Source organism: Hippocampus guttulatus, chromosome 13 (genome assembly GCF_054856545.1).
Source record: "Hippocampus guttulatus isolate MCC_2025c chromosome 13, RoL_Hgut_1.0, whole genome shotgun sequence".
NCBI classification, from domain to species: domain Eukaryota; kingdom Metazoa; phylum Chordata; class Actinopteri; order Syngnathiformes; family Syngnathidae; genus Hippocampus; species Hippocampus guttulatus.
The window spans coordinates 18,655,790-18,674,931 of NC_141273.1; the positions used below are offsets into that span (position 1 = coordinate 18,655,790).

Here is a 19,142-nt window from a genome sequence, read left to right on the forward strand (position 1 = left end):
CATCACGTTGCAGATGGCTCCATCCACTGTCCAACCTTGCTCCTGTTTAGTCTTAATACTTATCTCTTCCCAACCACATCCTCAAAAAGGTGGTTGCGTCCCTCAACTGCCACACAGTGCACTAAGCATTCTTAATTACAAATGTGAATATAATGATTAAAAGCATTATATCTTTATTAAAAGCATAAGCGTTCTTCATTGCAGGCATAATCTATTTATGATTTCAGGCATAAGCATTCTTCATTGCAAGCATAATTTATCATTAATAATATACAAATGTATGATAACTAAAAACAATCAACCTAACAAAATGAAAAACAAAAAAAAAGAGCTCTCAAACTTGACTTGAAAAGCTGGATCTCATCGATGTCATTAATAACACGCTGATGGGACACGCTGATCCAGTTGCCAGCCAATCACAGGGCTTACTAAGACGAACAACCATCCACGCTCACACTCACACACCGAGGGACAATTTAGAGTGTTCCGTGAACCTGCCACGCATGTTTTTGGAATGTGGTAGGAAACCGGAATACCCAGAGAAAACCCACGCAGGCACGGGGAGGACACGCAAACGCCACACAGGAAGGCCGCAGCCAGAATGGAACCTCTGCACTGTGAGGTCGTCACGCTAAGCACTCGACCACCGGGCTGCGGTGAATATATTATATTCCTATTTTAATTGAAAATTTTAGGAACCAAAAATGATATTTTCTCAAAACCAAAAGAAAAGCAAAACACACATCATGACACTCTCTGAAAGATGTTGCGGTAAAAAATGATGCCTGAAGGAATTAAGAGACAAAAACATTCAAGGAGAAAATGATGACAGCAGATTTTTCAAAACACACACACGCACAATTGGGCCTGAAGATAATATAATAAGTTTACAGCAGAGAAGCGCAAATTTAAAAGGTAATGGCGTCATATCTTGTGTCAGTTTGGTATTTTCTATTTACAATCAGCACACATTGCATCATTGGCTCATATGATTGAGAGTTCAGCTGGCTTGATTCCCACTTTGGTCTTTTTTTCATGATCGATTACTCACGATTCAAAAGGGTCATTGTGGCTACTTTGTCTCAATTTCTACAAAGAAATCAAAACATGCAAATAAAATCAGGACTCTCACTGGTTGTATGACAAATAAGAAGAACATCATCATGATGCACGATCTCATTTCCAAACGTCCCAGCCATTAGACGAGGATTCTACTGCATGTGAAAGATGAGCCATAAACACTCACAGCTCTTTGTCAGAGAGGGGGATATTGATGGCGCTGGTTGGAGTTGGCACTGCTGGCGTGTGAGATGGGGGTGGGGTTGGGGGGGGGGCACATTGTCCCATCGAGATGCAATCAATGCACACATCCTGTAAACCCAGCAACACGGAAGAGCACTGCCAGCCTGCACTCTGCCATCACAAACACACATATACGCGCACACACGCGCGCACACACACAGACTCACACCTACACACATGGTGAGCAAGGAGCAAGGAGCAAAATATTGTGGATTATAACTTGACATCAACAAAATTTGACCTCCATGGGGTAGCCATACAGATGCAGTGGATTCCTTGAATTTTGAAATGATCATCATGACGTACAGCAAGAGGCAAAAAGGGATCCCATAGATTTGTAAGTACTATTGAACAGTGACTGGTTACGGTTGTTTACTGATAAATCACGGAGAAAAACATAATTTTACCGGTGCTCATCTATCCATTTTCAACACTGCTTAAGCTGAACAGGGTTGCGGTGCTGGAGTCTATCCCAGCTGATTTAGGGCAAAAGGCAGACTACACCCTGAACTGGTCGCCAGTCAGTTGCAGGGCACATCTAGAAACGAACAATCACTCACACCCACATCCACACCGTTACCGAGTGGGAACCGATCCCACGCTGCCCGCTCACAAGTCAGGCGGGTGGACCATCAGCGACACAACCGTGCATTTCATATTTTAATTTCTCATTGAATGTAGCATTTTTCCAGGCTCAAAGACTAAATCAAAACAATCAATTTCGAATCCAAGATTTTCATACACTCTTTCAATTTCAATTGAGTTTACCAGAATTTTAAATAGGTATTTGATTGGTCTAGTGCCAAAAACAATTAACTTAGATTTTTTTTTCTTAAGTTTAGTCATAATTTATTTATTTGCAACCAGTTTTTAAAAATACATTTAATTAATTTTTCCACAGTCGTCTGAAGCTGTTTCTGATTTCCTCCAGAGCAGTAGACTATTGTGTCATCAGCAAATAAGACACATTTAAATTGTTTTGAGACACAACAGATATCATTTATATATAATATGAGTAGTTTTGGGCCTCGCGCAGACCCTTGAGGAACCCCATTAGTGATCTTCAATTGATTTCATTTTAAGTAGTTGCACTGCACATACTGATATCTGTTATCGAAATAACTTTTTATCCATTTAGATGCTCCACCTCTCATGCCTTGTCTCTAATTTATTCAATAATATACTATGATCGACAGTATCAAAAGCTATTTTTAGATCTAGAAAAATACCAACAGTAATTCTTTATTGTCTATTCTAGTGGCTATTGCTTCCACAAATTACATTATTGCCATTGAGGTGGTCCGTTTTTCTCTGAAGCCGTATTGATTTTGACTTAAAAGCATATGTTTCTGAACGAAGTTATCAAGCCTGAATGAAACCATTTTTTCTAACATGTTCGAGAACTGTGGGAGAAGTACTATTGGTCTGTAATTCGTGAACAGATGTCTCTCTCCACATTTATAAATAGGAATGAATTTAGCTGTTAGGTGGTCCGGTGGCCCAGCGGTTAGCGTGTCGACCTCGCAGTGCAGAGGTCGTGAGTTCGATCCCGGCTCCCGGCTCTCTCTGCGTGCGTGGGTTTTCTCCGGATATTCCGGTTTCCTCCCAGATTCCAAAAACATGCATGGCGGCTAATTGAACACTCTAAATTGCCCCTGGGTGTGAGTAATTGTTTGAATGTGTGCCCTGGGATAGGCTGGCAACCGGTTCAGGGTGTCCCCTGCCTACTGCTCGAAGACAGCTGGGATAGGCTCCGGTACCCCCCGCGACCCTCGTGAGGATGAAGTGGCAAATTGCATATGTATGTGAAAGGTCGCACTTCATGTTCTATAATGTTTTACTGATGTCATGTCAATATTAAATCAATCAATCAACCTTTTTATTTTTTTAATGTTTTTACAGTGTTTAGTACTTCTCTATGATTTACAGCAGAAAGGAACATGATGAAAGAGTTTTTTTCCCCATGTATCTAATCTATCCATTTCAAACGTGTTAATTGGCTCAGGAATTTCTTTTGTTAGGTTAGAACCCATATTGACAAAATACTCATTAAATTCATGCGCTATTTCTGCAGTTTTATCAAAAATCATATTTTTTATCTTTAATAACATATTCTGGGTAGTCTACTTTTTTGGAACATTTTTTTTGATGATGTGATTTTGTATTTTCCATATTTGTGCACATTGCTTTTATTCTGCTGTAATAATGCATGATATTGATGTCTCTTGCTTGTTCTTGTAATATTTACTAATTTATTTTTATAGGTCTTATACTTTATTTCAGCGCCTTTAGTTCTCAATTTTATAAAAATGTTTCTTTTACCTGCATTCTCTATACCTTTCGTTATCCATGGCTTATTTAGGACTTGATACTTCCTGGTGACTTTAGTTCATGGAAAATGTTTATCATATGAAAAGATTATAGGAGACTGAAATGCATCATACGCAATATTTGGGTCTTCGTTTGAGTAGACCTCGGACCAGTTTTGTTTTTCGAGATCTAGCTTGAAAGCTGCGATGGAGTGTTGGGTTCTTAGTCTTATTTCTGATACGTGAGCTGTTAACTTTGTTTTTCTTTAAAAATAATTATGAAAACTGCAAAGACAGGCAGATAGTCACTTATATCAGTAATGAGAAGTCCATTTTCCATTTTATGGTCAATCTTCTTGATAAATATGTGATCTATTAATGTGGCTGTATCAACTGTCATTCTACTACGTTTCAAGATGACTGGGAAAAGACTCTTGCTGTACACAGTATTCATAGTCTTTTTTTTTTTTTAGGTTGAACAAATGTTAGTCACCACAAATTTTTCGTTTTCTTTCTTTTTCTTTTTAAATCGTGAGAGTCACTTCACATATCTGTTTGTTTTTTTATTGAATGTGTCAAGGCATGATCCGGGTGTCCTATAGATGCAACTTATGATGACATTTGATGCCTTTTTAATATGTATTTTAATAGTTAGACACTCCATGAGGTTTCCTATTGTGTTTGTCAATCTTGATTGTCTACATATATTGCAACCCCCCCACCCTTTCTGTTTTCCCTATTTGTTGCGCACATTACATATCCTTTCAATTTCATTTCACTTGTTTTTTCATTGTCAAGCCAAGTTTCTGAAATGACAAGGATTTTACATTTATTGAATTTAGTCAAGTATTGTTTGATGTTTGTGTTTCTTAGAGAGGCGTGTACTGTTTAAGTGTATAGGTGAAAATGCATTTTTCATACTGTGATTATTATTGAAGAAATGATTGTCTGGGTCCAGGTTGTTCTCGGGTCGAATGTCTTGTGGTCAGCATAATCAAAGGTTTAGAAGTCCATATGTTTGGTGTATGCATTTACTATTTCACTGGAGTCTGAGAGCTTTTTAGTCAGGTGATGAACAGTTATCAGCATGCTGCTTGATGGTGTTGAACTCGAGCCTGTTGTGTTGGTGTACTTGTGCGGGGCTAGACTACAAGTTTGTCATGCCGCAAGTAGGCATTTCCCCTCTTTCACGTACAGCTTTTCATTTTCTTTTCTTTTTTGACACACGGCATCTGTAAAGTCTTCATTAATGTAGATTTCTGAGTCTTTTTGTTCTCTGTAGCATCCTTGTTCTGTCCTTGTATGCTAGTTGCTGACCAGTGGGATTGCCGCTACATCTGGCAATACTGCCACTGTTGACGAGTGCCGCTGCCGCGAATGCCAGGTTCGCTGTTCGGCTTGGTAGTTTTTCAACTGGTGGTTTTAGCTGCTTGTGCTGAACCCAATGGGTCAACCGCTGCTGGTGTTCCAACAGTGAAGGCTCGCTGGCTCGCTCACGCTTGCTTGTCCGTGTGACTGGCTCACACTCACGCTGGCTGGCGCGCTCTCAATCGTTTGCTATCTCAGTCAGTGTCAAACTTTTTCAAGGAATCCTATTAAAAAAAAAAAAAAAAACTTTAAAAAACCTCAAGGTGGTCGCTATGCATATTTTAAAAGCCAGACTCTTCCTCTTAACTTTTCCCGTTTATGATATTCATGATAATGTCATACTAAATTTATACACTTTTTTTTTAAGGTGGCACACCCCCCCAAACATTTTATTTGTTCTTAATGTGTTAATCTGGTGTTTTATTATTGAGGAAAATTATGCATGAACAAGCCTACTGCAAAGAATGAAATGGTGCTGGCTCCCTTCTCGGGCAGGGGTGTCAGACTCCATTTTTTTTGTGGGCCACATCATAGTTATGGTTTTCCTCCTTGGGTCCTGAAGACTCAGAAAAAAATGTAATTTATCCTCACCAAATCATTTTACATCCACAATTGCCTCCCAAAGTGATTGTTACACACATGGTATATCGTTAACATTTAGTTGAATTTGAGATCAGGAGTTATGTAAAATTGTGGCACTCAAACACGAAGTATACAACTATTGTTCACCTTAATAATCATGGATTTGGGAAAAATGCGTGAAAACATGTTAGTTTGCAAGAAACATGAAGTAGACAATTGTTTTAGTGGTGATCAAGCGTGCCTTCCTTGAGTTTGAAAATCGGCACTCAAGTGGTACTTGAAATAATCGGTGAATTAAATGTTGAAACTTAGCTTGAAGTGGCAGCTGCTTTAACTGGAGAGAAAAAAAATCCACAACAATGCTTTCACTTATTTATGCAACAGGTTTTAAGTGAATCACACAACTTGTGTTTTTTGCGGCTAAAACAGTCATTTAAGTTGGAACAACTTCAAAATATAATTTAACACTGGCAGCAACAATATTAGAACAAGCAAGCAAGCAAGTTGCTGAGCGATTTGCTGAGGTGTCTTTGCTGATATCCTTAAGTTGGGGGACTATCTGTCACGTCGCGAGGTGGTGGTGGACCCCAAAAAGCAGGCAGGCGGGAGGAGCAGGGTGAACTTGACGAGTTGTATCGATAAAAACACAGAAAACTAAATCCAAAACAAAGTCCTGAAAAGAAAACGAATCCAAAGTATCAAACAAAACCATGACTGAAGCAGAAACTAAATAACCGAAACATGACCAGAACAAACATGACAGCAGCAAAGAAACAAACAAAGACCCGACCCTGAGTGGTCGGGCTGGGAGTCCTTTTAAAGCAATTATTTCATAACACCCAACAGGTGTGCAGCTGCAGGGAGAGCCCTACAGTGCCACCTGTTGGTCACAAAATGAATCATGACAGTACCCCTCCCTCAAGGGACGGATCTCAGACGTCCCAAAGTCGTCCAAAGGCTTACCTCGCCGGGGAACAGGAACAAAAAGCGACGGTAACCCTTTGGCTGGGCTTGGCCTGACGTGGACGGAGCTCAACGTGACGGGGAACATGGGACAGCCGGACGTGAATGGGGGCTCGGCCTGACCTGGGCGTGGACGTGGCACGGCTCATCGTGAACGTGAATGTGACTCAGTTCAAACAGACACGTGACGAGTAATGATGGCCAAATGAAGCCCCATGAAGCAATGAAGCTTTGCAGCCAATTGGTTTGCACATGTAGCAAAGCTTCATGCATTATACTCTATGGCGCCATCAAGTGGTCCAGAAGCCCAACAGGTCAACAGTGTTAATAATTCAATGGCTATTTGCGTAAGACAAAGATATGAATGGGCTTGTGTTAGTAATTTAGTATGTGAACAAAATACAAGTGCTAAGGATAATTTGTTATTCATTTTTATTTTGAAATAAAAATAACCCCTCCGTGAGCCGTCACCTTACCGTGGTGGAGGGGTTTGTGTGTCCCAATGATCCTAGGAGCTAAGTTGCCTGGGGCTTTATGCCCCTGGCAGGGTCACCCATGGCAAACAGGTCCTAGGTGAGGGACCAGACAAAGCACGGCTCATAAAACCCCTTATGATGAACAAAATAAATGGAACCCAGTTTCAATTGCCTGGACGTGGGTCACCGGGGCCCCCCTCTGGAGCCAGGCCTGGGGGTGGCCTGCACCCATGGGGCCTGACCGGGCTCAGCCCGAACAGGCAACGTGGGTCCCCCTTCTCATGGGCTCACCACCCATGGGAGGGGCCATAGGGGTTGGGTGCAGTGTGAGCTGGGCGGCAGCCAAAGGCGGGGACCCTGGCGGGCCGATCCTCGGCTGCAGAAGCTAGCTCTAGGGACATGGAATGTCACCTCTCTTGCAGGGAAGGAGCCCGAGCTGGTGTGCGAGGTAGAGAAGTTCCGACTGGATATAGTCGGACTTACCTCCACACACTTCTGGTACCAGTTCTTTCGAGAGGGGTTGGACTCTATTCCACTCTGGAGTTGCCCACGGTGAGAGGCACAGAGCAGGTGTGGGCATACTCATTGCCCCCCGGCTCGGCGCCTGTACATTGGGGTTCACACCGGTAGACGAGAGGGTTGCCTCCCTCCGCCTTCGGGTGGGGGGGACGGGTCCTGACTGTTGTTTGTGCATACGCACTCAACAGCAGTTCAGCGTACCCACCCTTTTTGGAGTCCTTGGAGGGTGTGCTGGAGAGTACTCCTGCTGGGTACTCCCTTGTTCTGCTGGGGGACTTCAATGCTCACGTGGGCAACGACAGTGAGACTTGGAGGGGCGTGATTGGGAGGAACAGCCCCCCCGATCAGAACTCAAGTGGTGTTTTGTTATTGGACTTCTGTGCTCGTCATGGATTGTCCATAATAAACACCTTGTTCAAACATAAGGTGCACTTGGCACCAGGACACCCACTGCCGCAGTTCGATGATTGGCTTTGTGGTTGTATCATCGGATTTGCGGCCGCATGTTTTGGACACTCGAGTGAAGAGAGGGGCGGAGCTGTCAACTGATCACCACCTGGAGGTGAGAAGGCTCCGATGGTGGGGGAAGATGCCGGTCCGTCCTGGCAGACCGTATTGTGAGGGTTTGTTGGGAGCGTCTGGCTGAATCCCCTGTGAGAAGGAGTTTCAACTCCCACCTCCGACAGAGCTTTTCCCATGTTCCGGGGGAGGCGGGGGACATTGAGTCCGAGTGGACCATCTTCGGTGCCTCTATTGTTGAGGGGGCCAATCTGAGTTGTGGCCGTAAGGTGGTTGGTGCCTGTCGTGGCGGCAACCCCCGTACTCGCTGGTGGACACCAGCAGTAAGGGATGCCGTCAAGCTGAAGAAGGAGACCTATCGGGCCTTTATGGGGTGACAGGTATCGACTGGCTCAGTGGAACGCAGCTTCGGTGGTCACCGAGGCAAAAACCCGGGTGTGGAAAGAATTCGGTGAGGCCATGGAAGCCAACTTCCGAAAGGCTTCGAGGAAATTCTGGTCCACCATCCGACGTCTCAGGAGGGGGAAACAGTGCACCACACACACTGTGTACAGTGGGAATGGGGCGCTGTTGACCTCGACTCGGGACGTTGTGAGCCGGTGGGCGGAGTACTTCGAAGACCTCCTCAACTCCACCAGGACGCCTTCCTTGTAGGAAGCAGAGTCTGGGGACTCTGAGGTGGGCTCTCCTATCTCTGTGGTCGAAGTCACCGGTGTGTAGTGATGGCCAAATGAAGTTTGCACATGTAGCAAAGCTTCAGGGTGCATTATACTCTATGGCGCCATCAAGTGGTCCAGAAGCCCAATAGGTCAACAGTGTTAAGAATTCAATGGCTATTTGCCTAAGACAAAGATTTGAATGTGCTTGTGTTCGTAATTTAGTATGTGAACAAAATGCAACAAGTGCTAAGGATAATTTGTTTTTCATTTTTATTTCGAAATAATAGCTTTCCCACAGTGGCAGGCTTTAAACGGTTTCCTTTTTTGGACAATATTTCACCAGCTTTAGAAAATATTCTTGCACAAGGTACAGATGAAGCTGGGTTGCAGAGAAATTCGAGTGCCAGTTTATATAAATTTGGGTAGGTTTCATGGCTCTTCTTGCTCTCATGCAAGGCTCTCTAATGCCTCAACATACTGTAGATTAGGTGTTCTTGTTGTATACAAGTTCCCTTGCACACAACAGACACTTCACCTGTGAAATAACAACAGTTAGACAAAAGAACAAGCGAAAAGCTGCATTGTCACATTTATTAATATAAATGTAGTAGTTTTTCTCCCTCACCTTATTGGAAGCAATAAAATCAAAATGTTCCGATACAGGGGAGGATCGCCTTTTTCACGCAGGTTCAATCGCAAGCAACGGACAAGGCTTGAAAAAGATTGCACTAGTTGCACTGTTGCGCACAGGTGTAACAAGTACAGGAGCCCGAAATCCACAAAATGTGAGATAACAAGCGATCGCCATTGCGTTTTGCAACCTATTTATACCGTAGTCTGAACTGTGTTTGCAATGCGTCGGACCACTCACAAAGCGCTCAAGAGATTCAGCCGGCCGGTGAGGCTTCTCACGTCATAATTTCCGGGTTTTGCCGAAATGAAGCGCGCCTCGATACAAGCTTCGTGGAAACGCCCCTCCCATTACTCGACACAAGCTTCGGAGCCTCGACCCATTTCGTCCCATCACTAGTGACGAGGCTCGGCTTAACGTGGTCGCGGATGGGGCTCGGCCTCCCGTAGACGTGACTTGACGAGATGAAAACATGGGACAGCCGCATCACCAGCGCTGCCTGAAGGGGGCACATGGGACAGCTGCACGACCAGCGCTGCCTGGAGGGGAAAAGGGTGTCGGCCGCAGACGTGCTCCGCTATGCACATGGTGGAATTGGAATCAGTCCTTTGTACCTGCGGGGTCCAGCTGGTCGAGTCATTCTGTCACGTTGCGAGGTGGTGGTGGACCCCAAAAAGCAAGCAAGAGGGTGGAGCAGGGTATACTTGGCAAATTGTATTACAATACTAAGGAAACGAAATCCAGAACACACAAAGTCTGGAAAACAAAACAAATCCAAAGTAGCAAATAAAACCATGGCATAAGCAAAAAACAAAGTGATAAACACAAACCAACAGAAACAGTGACAGTAACTAACATGACAGAAGCAAAAAAATTGACCCAACACTGAGTGGTCCTGCCAGGAGTCCTTTTAAACAGCTAATTACCTCACGACAGGTGTGCAGCTGCAGGGAGAGCCCTACAGTGCCACCTGTTGTTCACCAACAGAATCATGACACTATACAAGGGATAATTGAAAAAATAAAATCAATCAAATTCACAAAAATTGCATTAGACCAGGGTGATACGGTGGTCAGCTAGTTAGAATGTCAGCCTCACAGTGCAGAGGTGCATTTTTTGATTCCGGCTCCGGCCTTCCTGTGTGGAGTTTGCATTTTCTCGGCTGGCCTGCGTGGGTTTTCTCCAAAATTCCAAAAACATGCGTGACAGGGTAATGGAACACTCTAAATCAGGGGTCTCAAACTTAATTCACCTGGAGGCCGCTGGAGCAAAGGTCTGAGTGAGGCTGGGCTGCATCAGATTTTCCCCAAAAAATGCATTTATGAAAAAGAGAAAAAAATAGACATTTTCAGTGCTTTGGTTCCGGTTTTCCACAAGAAAAGCTCAGATAAAACATTGCACTGTTCTCAAATATCTTAATTTTTATTTTTCTACCCATAACATAATGGGAAAATAAATAAATAAAAAATATCTAAATAAATAAATAAGCAAATCAAAGGACATAATTTCCGCTGGTACCAGATCAGATCAGGGTCCTGCGCCTGCATATGACATCGAGCACAGCACAGTTCACGATTGGTGTAAGGTTGTTCACATCCGTGGTTTACACGTGTATTCAAGCTGGTGCGGGAGACATTGCCACGATCGTCGGGGTGCTCCGAAGCTATCGGCCTTCGAATTAGACAGACGTAATTATTTAGGAGGTAGTGTGAACACATGCTGCATCCATATTAAACTCACGCAGGCCGCAGTAACATTAAGCTTTTATATCAAGGCAGGGGCCTCAAACTAGCGTCTGGGCCGCAATTGGCCCGCGAGCCGCGAGTTTGAGACCTTCTTTAAATCACAGCGGGCCAGATTTGGCCTTATCATGTTGTGTGGCCCGCGAGAGCAAATCAAGCATGTCAACTTTTTCATGATGCTTGCTCAAGTCTGAACCAAAATTTTCAAATTGTCATCCAATCCATCCATCATAACATAGAGATACAAGCATTATCTCATTACGTACTTTTAACATTAACATAAGCAATAGCTGAACAAACCATTGTTCTTGACTTCTGATTTCAAAACGAGTTATCCACCAATTTGTTGTACACTGAATATGTAATATGTGGAGGTGTTTAAACATTGACACGGTTTTACAAAATTCACAGTCATGATGGCCCTCTGAGGGAAACCGTAACTACAATGTGGCCTGCGACAAAAATGAGTTTGACACCCCGCTCTATATTGTCCCGAGGTGTGACTGTGAGCACAAATGGTTGTTTGTCTATGAGTGCCCTGCGATTGGCTGGCAGGGTGTACCTCGCCTACTGCCCGAAGACAGCTGGGAAAGACTCCAGCATGCCCCACGACCCTTGTGAGGATAAGCGGATTAGAAAATGGATGGATGGATGGATGCGTTCAACCAGCGGTCCCCAACCTTTTTTGCCCCACCGGTCCGGTTTGATATCAGACAATATTTTCCGGGACCAGCCTTTAAGGTATGGCTGATAAATACAGCAAAATAATATGATATGACCTGCGTGAAAACTGGTATTTTCGAAACATAATAATAAACACAAATCATGACGTCCTGTCTGGCCGCAACACCCGCTGGTCAGTATGGTAACATTTAAACGTGCCTTCAAAATAAGATGCACCACAAATACAAAGTGCATGAAAAATATGACACACCATCGCCGCATATTATACAGAGTGGGCTTGGTACGTGGGACTCTTCTGTTGAGATAAATCTTTACTTTAAGTAGGAGTCCTGAGACTGTGTATTAAATGTGACTTTTTTCTTAAAAGTCGAAGGTTCCTCTTCTGACTCCTGGCTGGGCCTTTTCCCCTTCCCAAAGACTTTTGTTTTTTACTCATTTTGCTTGCTCCTGGGTTTCATTTTAGCGGTAACCAATCACGTGACCAACAAGCACACCTAGACCTGCGTCAAGAGTGACATACCGTAAACGAATGTAACAGAGAATCTGGTAATTTTTCTAAATAAAAAATCTTTCAGATTGCGAAATGAATAAAATGGTAGTAATGTAAGTTATTTATTCTTTCTGTGCAGCCCGGTACCAAATAACCCATGGACCGGTGCCGGTCCGCTGCCCGGAGGTTGGGGACCACTGCGTTAGACCACCTGCGCCATAGCTTAGACCTTTTTCCAGCAGGTGTAAAGTTTCGTCCAATTTCAAACCACTGGTGGAGGGAGAAGGGTGGTTATGATGACAAATTTAAGACAAACTGTGAAACATAACGCAAGTGTTGTCATGGTTTATCATATTGTCATGCTTTTGTGACGGATTGGGGGAGTATTCATTCATGCAAGATGATCAGAAACCAAAACTCACTGTCAAAACACCAAATGAGATAATCAGGCACAAGAAGTGCAGTTTGTTTAAAGTGACAAAGTCAATTTCTGGAGTGAAACCCGATTGAGTTTCACCTGCTAAATTGGAGAAGGAAAATGTATCTGCTGAAAACAAAGAAACAAACACACTGTGTATCAGCCCTGGTTGTGAATATCTGGAATTAAAAGGGGTGATTTGTCTGAGTTCTTGTGGGCAGGTGGCGGGAGAGGTTGATTTGGACTCATGTAAAACACTTTGAGCTCCATTGGTTTGATCTGTTTCGATGAAGACAAAGGTTGTGTCTTGAGATACCTCTGCGTTTTTCGAGATCCAAGCCATTGATTTGACAATTTTTGTCTTTGACTTGTGAAGGCACACTTGAGATACGTACCCTGTATGGTAGCAGGCGACTCAAATCTCTTCACACAACAAGAGAGTGTCCAAGTCCTTCCTTGTAACTTTTGTTGCAAAATAATCCGTCTAAGAAACTTCCTTTTGCGAGATGCTGTTGTGCGTCCTCAAGAGGCTGCGTGCCCATGGTGCGGAGGTACAAATGATTGACAGACGATCCTTTTTGTCCAGTTTTGTCACTCTGAGACAACTTTTAAAACAAGAGGCATACGATGGGGCCAGAAGGCATTGTTTTTGTTTTTGTTTTTCAAATAATCATTTTAATTGCCTTCTCTTGTTAAGTCATACAGCCAGTTTTAACATACCCTCCTGACTACCAGGGAAAAAAATGTTGTCCAATCACATTTATTTTGAAATTCCCCAATCTATGTGAAGTAATTGGACTACTGCAAAAGAAATTTTTGAAATCCAACTACATTTTTTAAACAGGCTCAAATACACTTAAAACAACTCAAACAACACTTTAACGTGTTCATAAGAGTCTTATAATTAAAATGCCAACAGCATTGCAAGACAAAATGTGTTTGATAAAAAGTATTACTTTTCCTCTTCCCATAAAAAGTGCTTGCACTGAGGGAAGCCATTTTCTTACTTTTTCTAACCTCTACAAATTTGGTATTATTGGAAAGCACTGAATGTCCTCTTTAGAGTAACAAAAGGAGTTAATGCGATTGGAGGCACTGAGTGGGAGATATTTAGGTTCACAAATGTCCTCTACAGAGGACAAATTTGAACTACTGGTAGTCAGGAAGATACACGACAAATAAGTTCTCTTTTTTGGAAACTGCAAACTCGACCTTGAATGCTAACATACAAAGGGAAACTCAATAGGCCCATGGGCTAACAATAAGCATCGATGTGGCAGTCTTGCTAACCTTTAAGCAACAAACATGTGAAGCACCACATTTAGACAGATAACAATACTTAGGGAGATATCTTATTTATCCTCTGCAAAGAACGACTATTATTACTGTCGGCGTGAGAAACCGAGAGAGGAGCTCTCTCGGTTTCTCACGCCGACAATAATAATAGTCGTTCTTTTTTTTTTTCTGAATACAGTACTATTTTTCAGAGTACTGTATTCAGAAAAAAAAAATGTCGAATGACTCACAGGTTTTGTACATGCCTGTACGCATGATTGGTTCTCGGCGCGATGTTGGCCAATGACAGCACGAGTGGATTTATCCCGCGAGCTGATTGGCTGCGCATCTTCGCAGCCCCACCCAGCACCTTCCCCTGTGTCTCATCACGCTGTTGATTCTCTGATTGTTCGCCTCCCTCTCTCTCTGGTGTGTGTGTGTGTGTGTGTGTGTGTGTGTGTGTGTGTGTGTGTGTGTGTGTGTGTGTGTGTGTGTTGGGGGGTGAGAGATAGAGCGAGCGAGAAAGAGACAGCGAAAGAGAGAGAGAGATGTGGGTGATTGGGCTTCAAATCAGGAGCACGTCTCTCTTCGCCTCCTCCTCATCAATACCGATTAATTGTCTTATGATAAACACATCGGCTGCGGGGAAAGCTGGCCAGGCGTTCGCTGGAGGCTAACGGGGGCTACACCATCAGAGCGTAAAGTGAGAGCCACCTTCTACACCACCACCAACACAAGTCTCTTGCCTCTCAGAAGGCAATGCTGATGAATGTTCATTACTGTATAAAGTTTTATAATTAATGATTGAAGTAAATATGTGTACTGCTGTAGTCTTTGTCTGAAATATATTAAGTATAAATACTATTTACAGATTTTAAACATGCTGGTACCCACATACAATTACACAAAAATTCTTTTGCGGTTCTTCACTTATCGGCGCGCCGAGAAGACAATCAAACTTGACTATCTAGAGCAGGGGTATCAAAGTCAAATGGACGGAGGGCCAGATAAAAAATTTTGCTGCAAGCTGAGGGCCGGACTGATCGAATGTTCATTGAAAAATTGAAAAATGACCACATATAGTTTTTTGAACCACAGTTAATTGACTGAAAACCTAACAAATACATTCCAATATGATCAGATAAATAAAGCAACATTTTCTTATGGCTCTGTCAGTAAACTTTAATTTTCAACAGGCACAAAAAACAAATTTCCTTTGTATAAAAATACCCATAACATGAATGAAAGAAGCTGGCATTATTCAAGGCACCATCAAGAGCCCATATTTTCTCTTTTTAGCAAAAGTAGGCTAAATTTACTTACAAGAAAAACAAGTAATAGCAATTTTCGATCATTTACTCGAATAAAATATTTTTAAAACATAATTGGATTTAAATATAATAAAATAAAGTGCAAACATTTATTCACCAAAAACAACACTTCAAGGAGAAGTAACATACAGTGAAAGCCAATATTATACTTTAATTTTTAAACTTGAAGTGAGTAAAAACTCTTAATATGTGATTGCACAGTAATATTCACTTCTTTGAGGCCGAGGCTGATACTCGGTGGTGTCTTATCTTTTCTACAAGTTCATCAATATTTGGGGTCAGGCTCTGAGCTGAGCAAATCCTCAAAATTGAGTGAAGGTGTTCAGCAGTAAGTCGACTTCTGTGTGATGTTTTTGTTCAGCTTCATCAAAGAAAGTAGTTGTTCACACAGGTATGTGCTGCCAAACTTTCGACAACGTTTGATCAGCCTGGATGTGCAGCTGGGCCACTGTGTCGGGGAGGAAACGGGCAAACTGCGCAGCACCCACTGCCGTATCTTTTTCATGCATAGGATGTAAAGCCCAAAACTCCTGTAACGCTGAGGCTGGAGTCCACTCTGCGGATGAAAATTGACAACTGGGCAACGTCGGAAACTTCAGTGTTCTCATCCACAGCCAAGGAATATGCGATGACATATTTTCTGTTTTTCACAAGCTGCTCTTTTAGATAAATGGACAACTGCTCTACTCGCTCGGCAATTGTGTTTCTTCTCATGCTCACGTTTAAAAAGAGTTGCTTTTTTTCGGGGCAAACTTTGTCACAAACTTTAAGTATACAGTTTTTAATGAAATCCCCTTCCCCCCTCCATGTCCATATTCTTGTTTTTGTTCGCGTGTTTCGTTTCATGATGTCGTCTCAGATTACACTCTTTCAATACCGCCACACTTTCTCCGCACAGAAGACACGCATGTTTTCCAGCTACGTCCATGAACATTTACATGAACAATCCTCCTCGCTGCCCATCTTCAAAACCCTCCTCAAAACTCACTTGTATTCTTTGGCATTCGACTCAGCATGACTTAGATTTGTTCTTGGTTTTACTGTTTGGTGCTTTCTACCGTCTTTATTACCGATTTGTTTTACTGTTTATTGTATATGTTAAATTGCTCCATGTACAGCACTTTGTATGCAGCGATGGCTGTTTGAAAGTGCTCTATAAATACAGTTGACTTGACTTGACTTGACTTGACTCAGACTCCCACCTTGTTTGAAACCCCCGGTTCTCAGTGTCCACCTTCCGTTTTGCCATTTTTGATGGGTATCTGCAAGCTAATGTCACTGCTAAGCTAACGACTGCTGCACTAATATTGAAATGAAGCGGCCACTGCTTGGCGCGTCACCGTTGCATTGTGGGAAATGTAGTATTGGTGCGTGTAAAAGATCTGCGGGCTCCTGGCTTGCTGCGGTCCGCGGGACGGTTCTAATAATAAATCAATATCATCCCAGGGGCCACTGAAAACATTCTCCCAGATCCGGCCCGCGGGCCGGCACTTTTACATATGTGATCTAGAGGAAGTAAAAGTCGTAACAAGGTTTCCGTAAGTGAACCTGTAGAAGGATCATTTCCCATTAACCGCGGTAAGTTAGGGATCACTGCATGTAAAAAGGCTGATCAAGATCTCTATCCCTTGTCTCTTCAGCTCAAAGACATGTGGCAATAAAGTGGTGAGGACCTTACGATGGGTGACTGGAACCTACTGGGCAGCATCCTGGAGGAGGTCCACATTCATTCAACAATCGTGGGCAAGATCTGGCTCACCATTCTCTTCATTTTCCGCATGCTGATCCTGGGGGCAGCTGCTGAGGATGTATGGGATGATGAGCAGTCTGAATTTGTCTGCAACACTGACCAACCAGGTTGCAAGGCAGTCTGCTATGATCGTGCCTTCCCCATCTCGCTTATTCGCTTCTGGGTCTTGCAGGTCATCTTCGTCTCTGCACCCTCACTGGTTTACATGGGCCATGCCCTTTACTGCATCCGAGCACTAGAGAAGGAGCGCCATAGGAAACGGATACAGCTGAAGGAGGAGATGGATGAAGCAGAATTGCCACTGGATGAACATAAACGGAAAGAGAGGGAGCTGAGGAAGCTGGATGAACAGCGAAAAGTAAAAAAGGCACCTCTTCGAGGATCCCTCTTGAGAACCTACATCATTCATATCCTTGTACGCTCTGTGGTGGAGGTGTTCTTCATACTTGGGCAATACATTCTATACGGTGTCCAACTTGACCCGCTGTATAAATGTGAACGGATGCCTTGCCCCAACAGTGTGGACTGTTACATCTCGAGGCCCACCGAGAAGACCATTTTCATGGTTTTCATGATAGCCATTGCTGGTGTCTCGCTTTCTCTCAACATTCTGGAAATATCCCACCTTGGCATCAGGAAAATCAAAACGGCCCTCTCTGGAGAGAGATACATGGAAGATGACAGTTTAATTTTCAAGTCCAGGAGGAAGGTATCACTGTCACATCATTGTGTGATGAGCAATGCGTCACCTTACAATGGACCTTTGACACAGACCTTCAATGTAATACCAGAAGAAGACGTAATACCTCCTCATTACCCCGGGCTCAAAACGAGCCACGGGGCTCCGAGGAATGACAGCTTGGCTCATCTGGGGCACATCCAGACCAACTACATCTGCCCCCAACCCAGAATACAATCGACTCACAACTATGTCATTTCCCAAACTCATCAAGGTCCAGAGGTACCTACAACAATAGTGGAAAACCACCATGGCTTGGACACGGTGGTGTCCGCAGCAGAGGGAAGCGCATTAAGCCCTGGCAAAGATACCCATCAGAGAGAACTCAGTGATGCCAGCCATTTCGAGGCTTTTCTGTGTAGTAGCGCTAGACGGCCGTCTTCTATGACTAACCTGGAGGATGACCGCAGAGACTCAGTAGGGAGTGAGGTCCTTCTACCCAAACCTAGAAAAACCAGCTTCATGTTCAGACCACCATCTGAAAGCTTGTCATCAGTCAGTCGTTCCACGAGTTCCTCCTTACATTCCTCAGAAGAATCAGATGAACTGGGCTCACTGCAGGGCGACATGCTCATGATGCCGCCTCCCGGGGGGCGAAGAATGTCAATGGCAAGTAACACAGACCACACGTATCGCATGTTGAACTCAAATATTTGAATCTGAATGCCAAGTGTGTTATTTAGAGTTTCAATCAGTGTCATGTAGATGATCGAAATTTATGAAGCCGTCTGTAAACGGGAAAATGGGAACTACTCTGAGATCAAAAGTTGTAAATCAAGGATCGAGCATGAGAAACATATTTCATTTGAAGATACGTGAGGCTAGATTAATTGATTTAAATGAGTGGTTTACTGAAAAAGAAATGGCATTGTTTGGGGCCGGGGCGCCAGACAGCTCGCCCTGAAGCGGTCGTTGGAGGATTCAGGAAATGCTGACAAGCAAAAACAACAGTATAACATTAAATTTGTTTCAGGAACAAAGTTTTCGTAAAAAATATTTTTGAGGTGAAAAGTTAAAAAGATGATTAAAATATCCTCTGAGGTTTTATGTTTTGTGTTGAAAGGGAAGAAATTTCATCTGTGCTGTATGTTACACATACGTACAGCACATTTGGCAATAAAGTTGTATTCAATTCAATTCAAGTGAATTCTGAGATTTGTTCCCCAAAACAATTGGTCTCCAGTATTGTGCAAGGGTGCATAAAAATGGTGATGAATTCAGGTTTGGGAGGGTTACTTTTCAAATGGATTCTGATACCGTTACGAGTTACCTGTTAAAAAAAAAAAGTCATTTGTAACCTAATCCTGTCACGTAGCAAGGTGGTGGTGGACCCCAAAAAGCAGGCAGGAGGGAGCAGCAGGGTGTATTTGAAGAAGTGTATTGAT

At 43.2% G+C, this 19,142-nt stretch overlaps 1 protein-coding gene across 1 annotated transcript; it reads left to right on the forward strand.

Moving 5' to 3' along the window:
- Positions 1-1,425: 1,425 nt before the first annotated feature.
- On the forward strand, positions 1,426-18,414 carry LOC147196769 (gap junction alpha-10 protein-like). Its single transcript, XM_086126906.1, has 2 exons — positions 1,426-1,639; positions 16,909-18,414. The coding sequence occupies exon 2, from the start codon at positions 16,948-16,950 to the stop codon at positions 18,412-18,414; it is 1,467 nt and encodes a 488-aa protein (XP_085983032.1). The 5' UTR covers positions 1,426-1,639; positions 16,909-16,947.
- The last annotated feature ends 728 nt before the right edge of the window (positions 18,415-19,142 follow it).

What these genes read in the sequence shown, in the direction of transcription:
- LOC147196769 (XM_086126906.1), top strand. Translation starts at nt 16,948, where the DNA reads ATGGGTGACTGGAACCTACTGGGCAGCATCCTGGAGGAGGTCCACATT.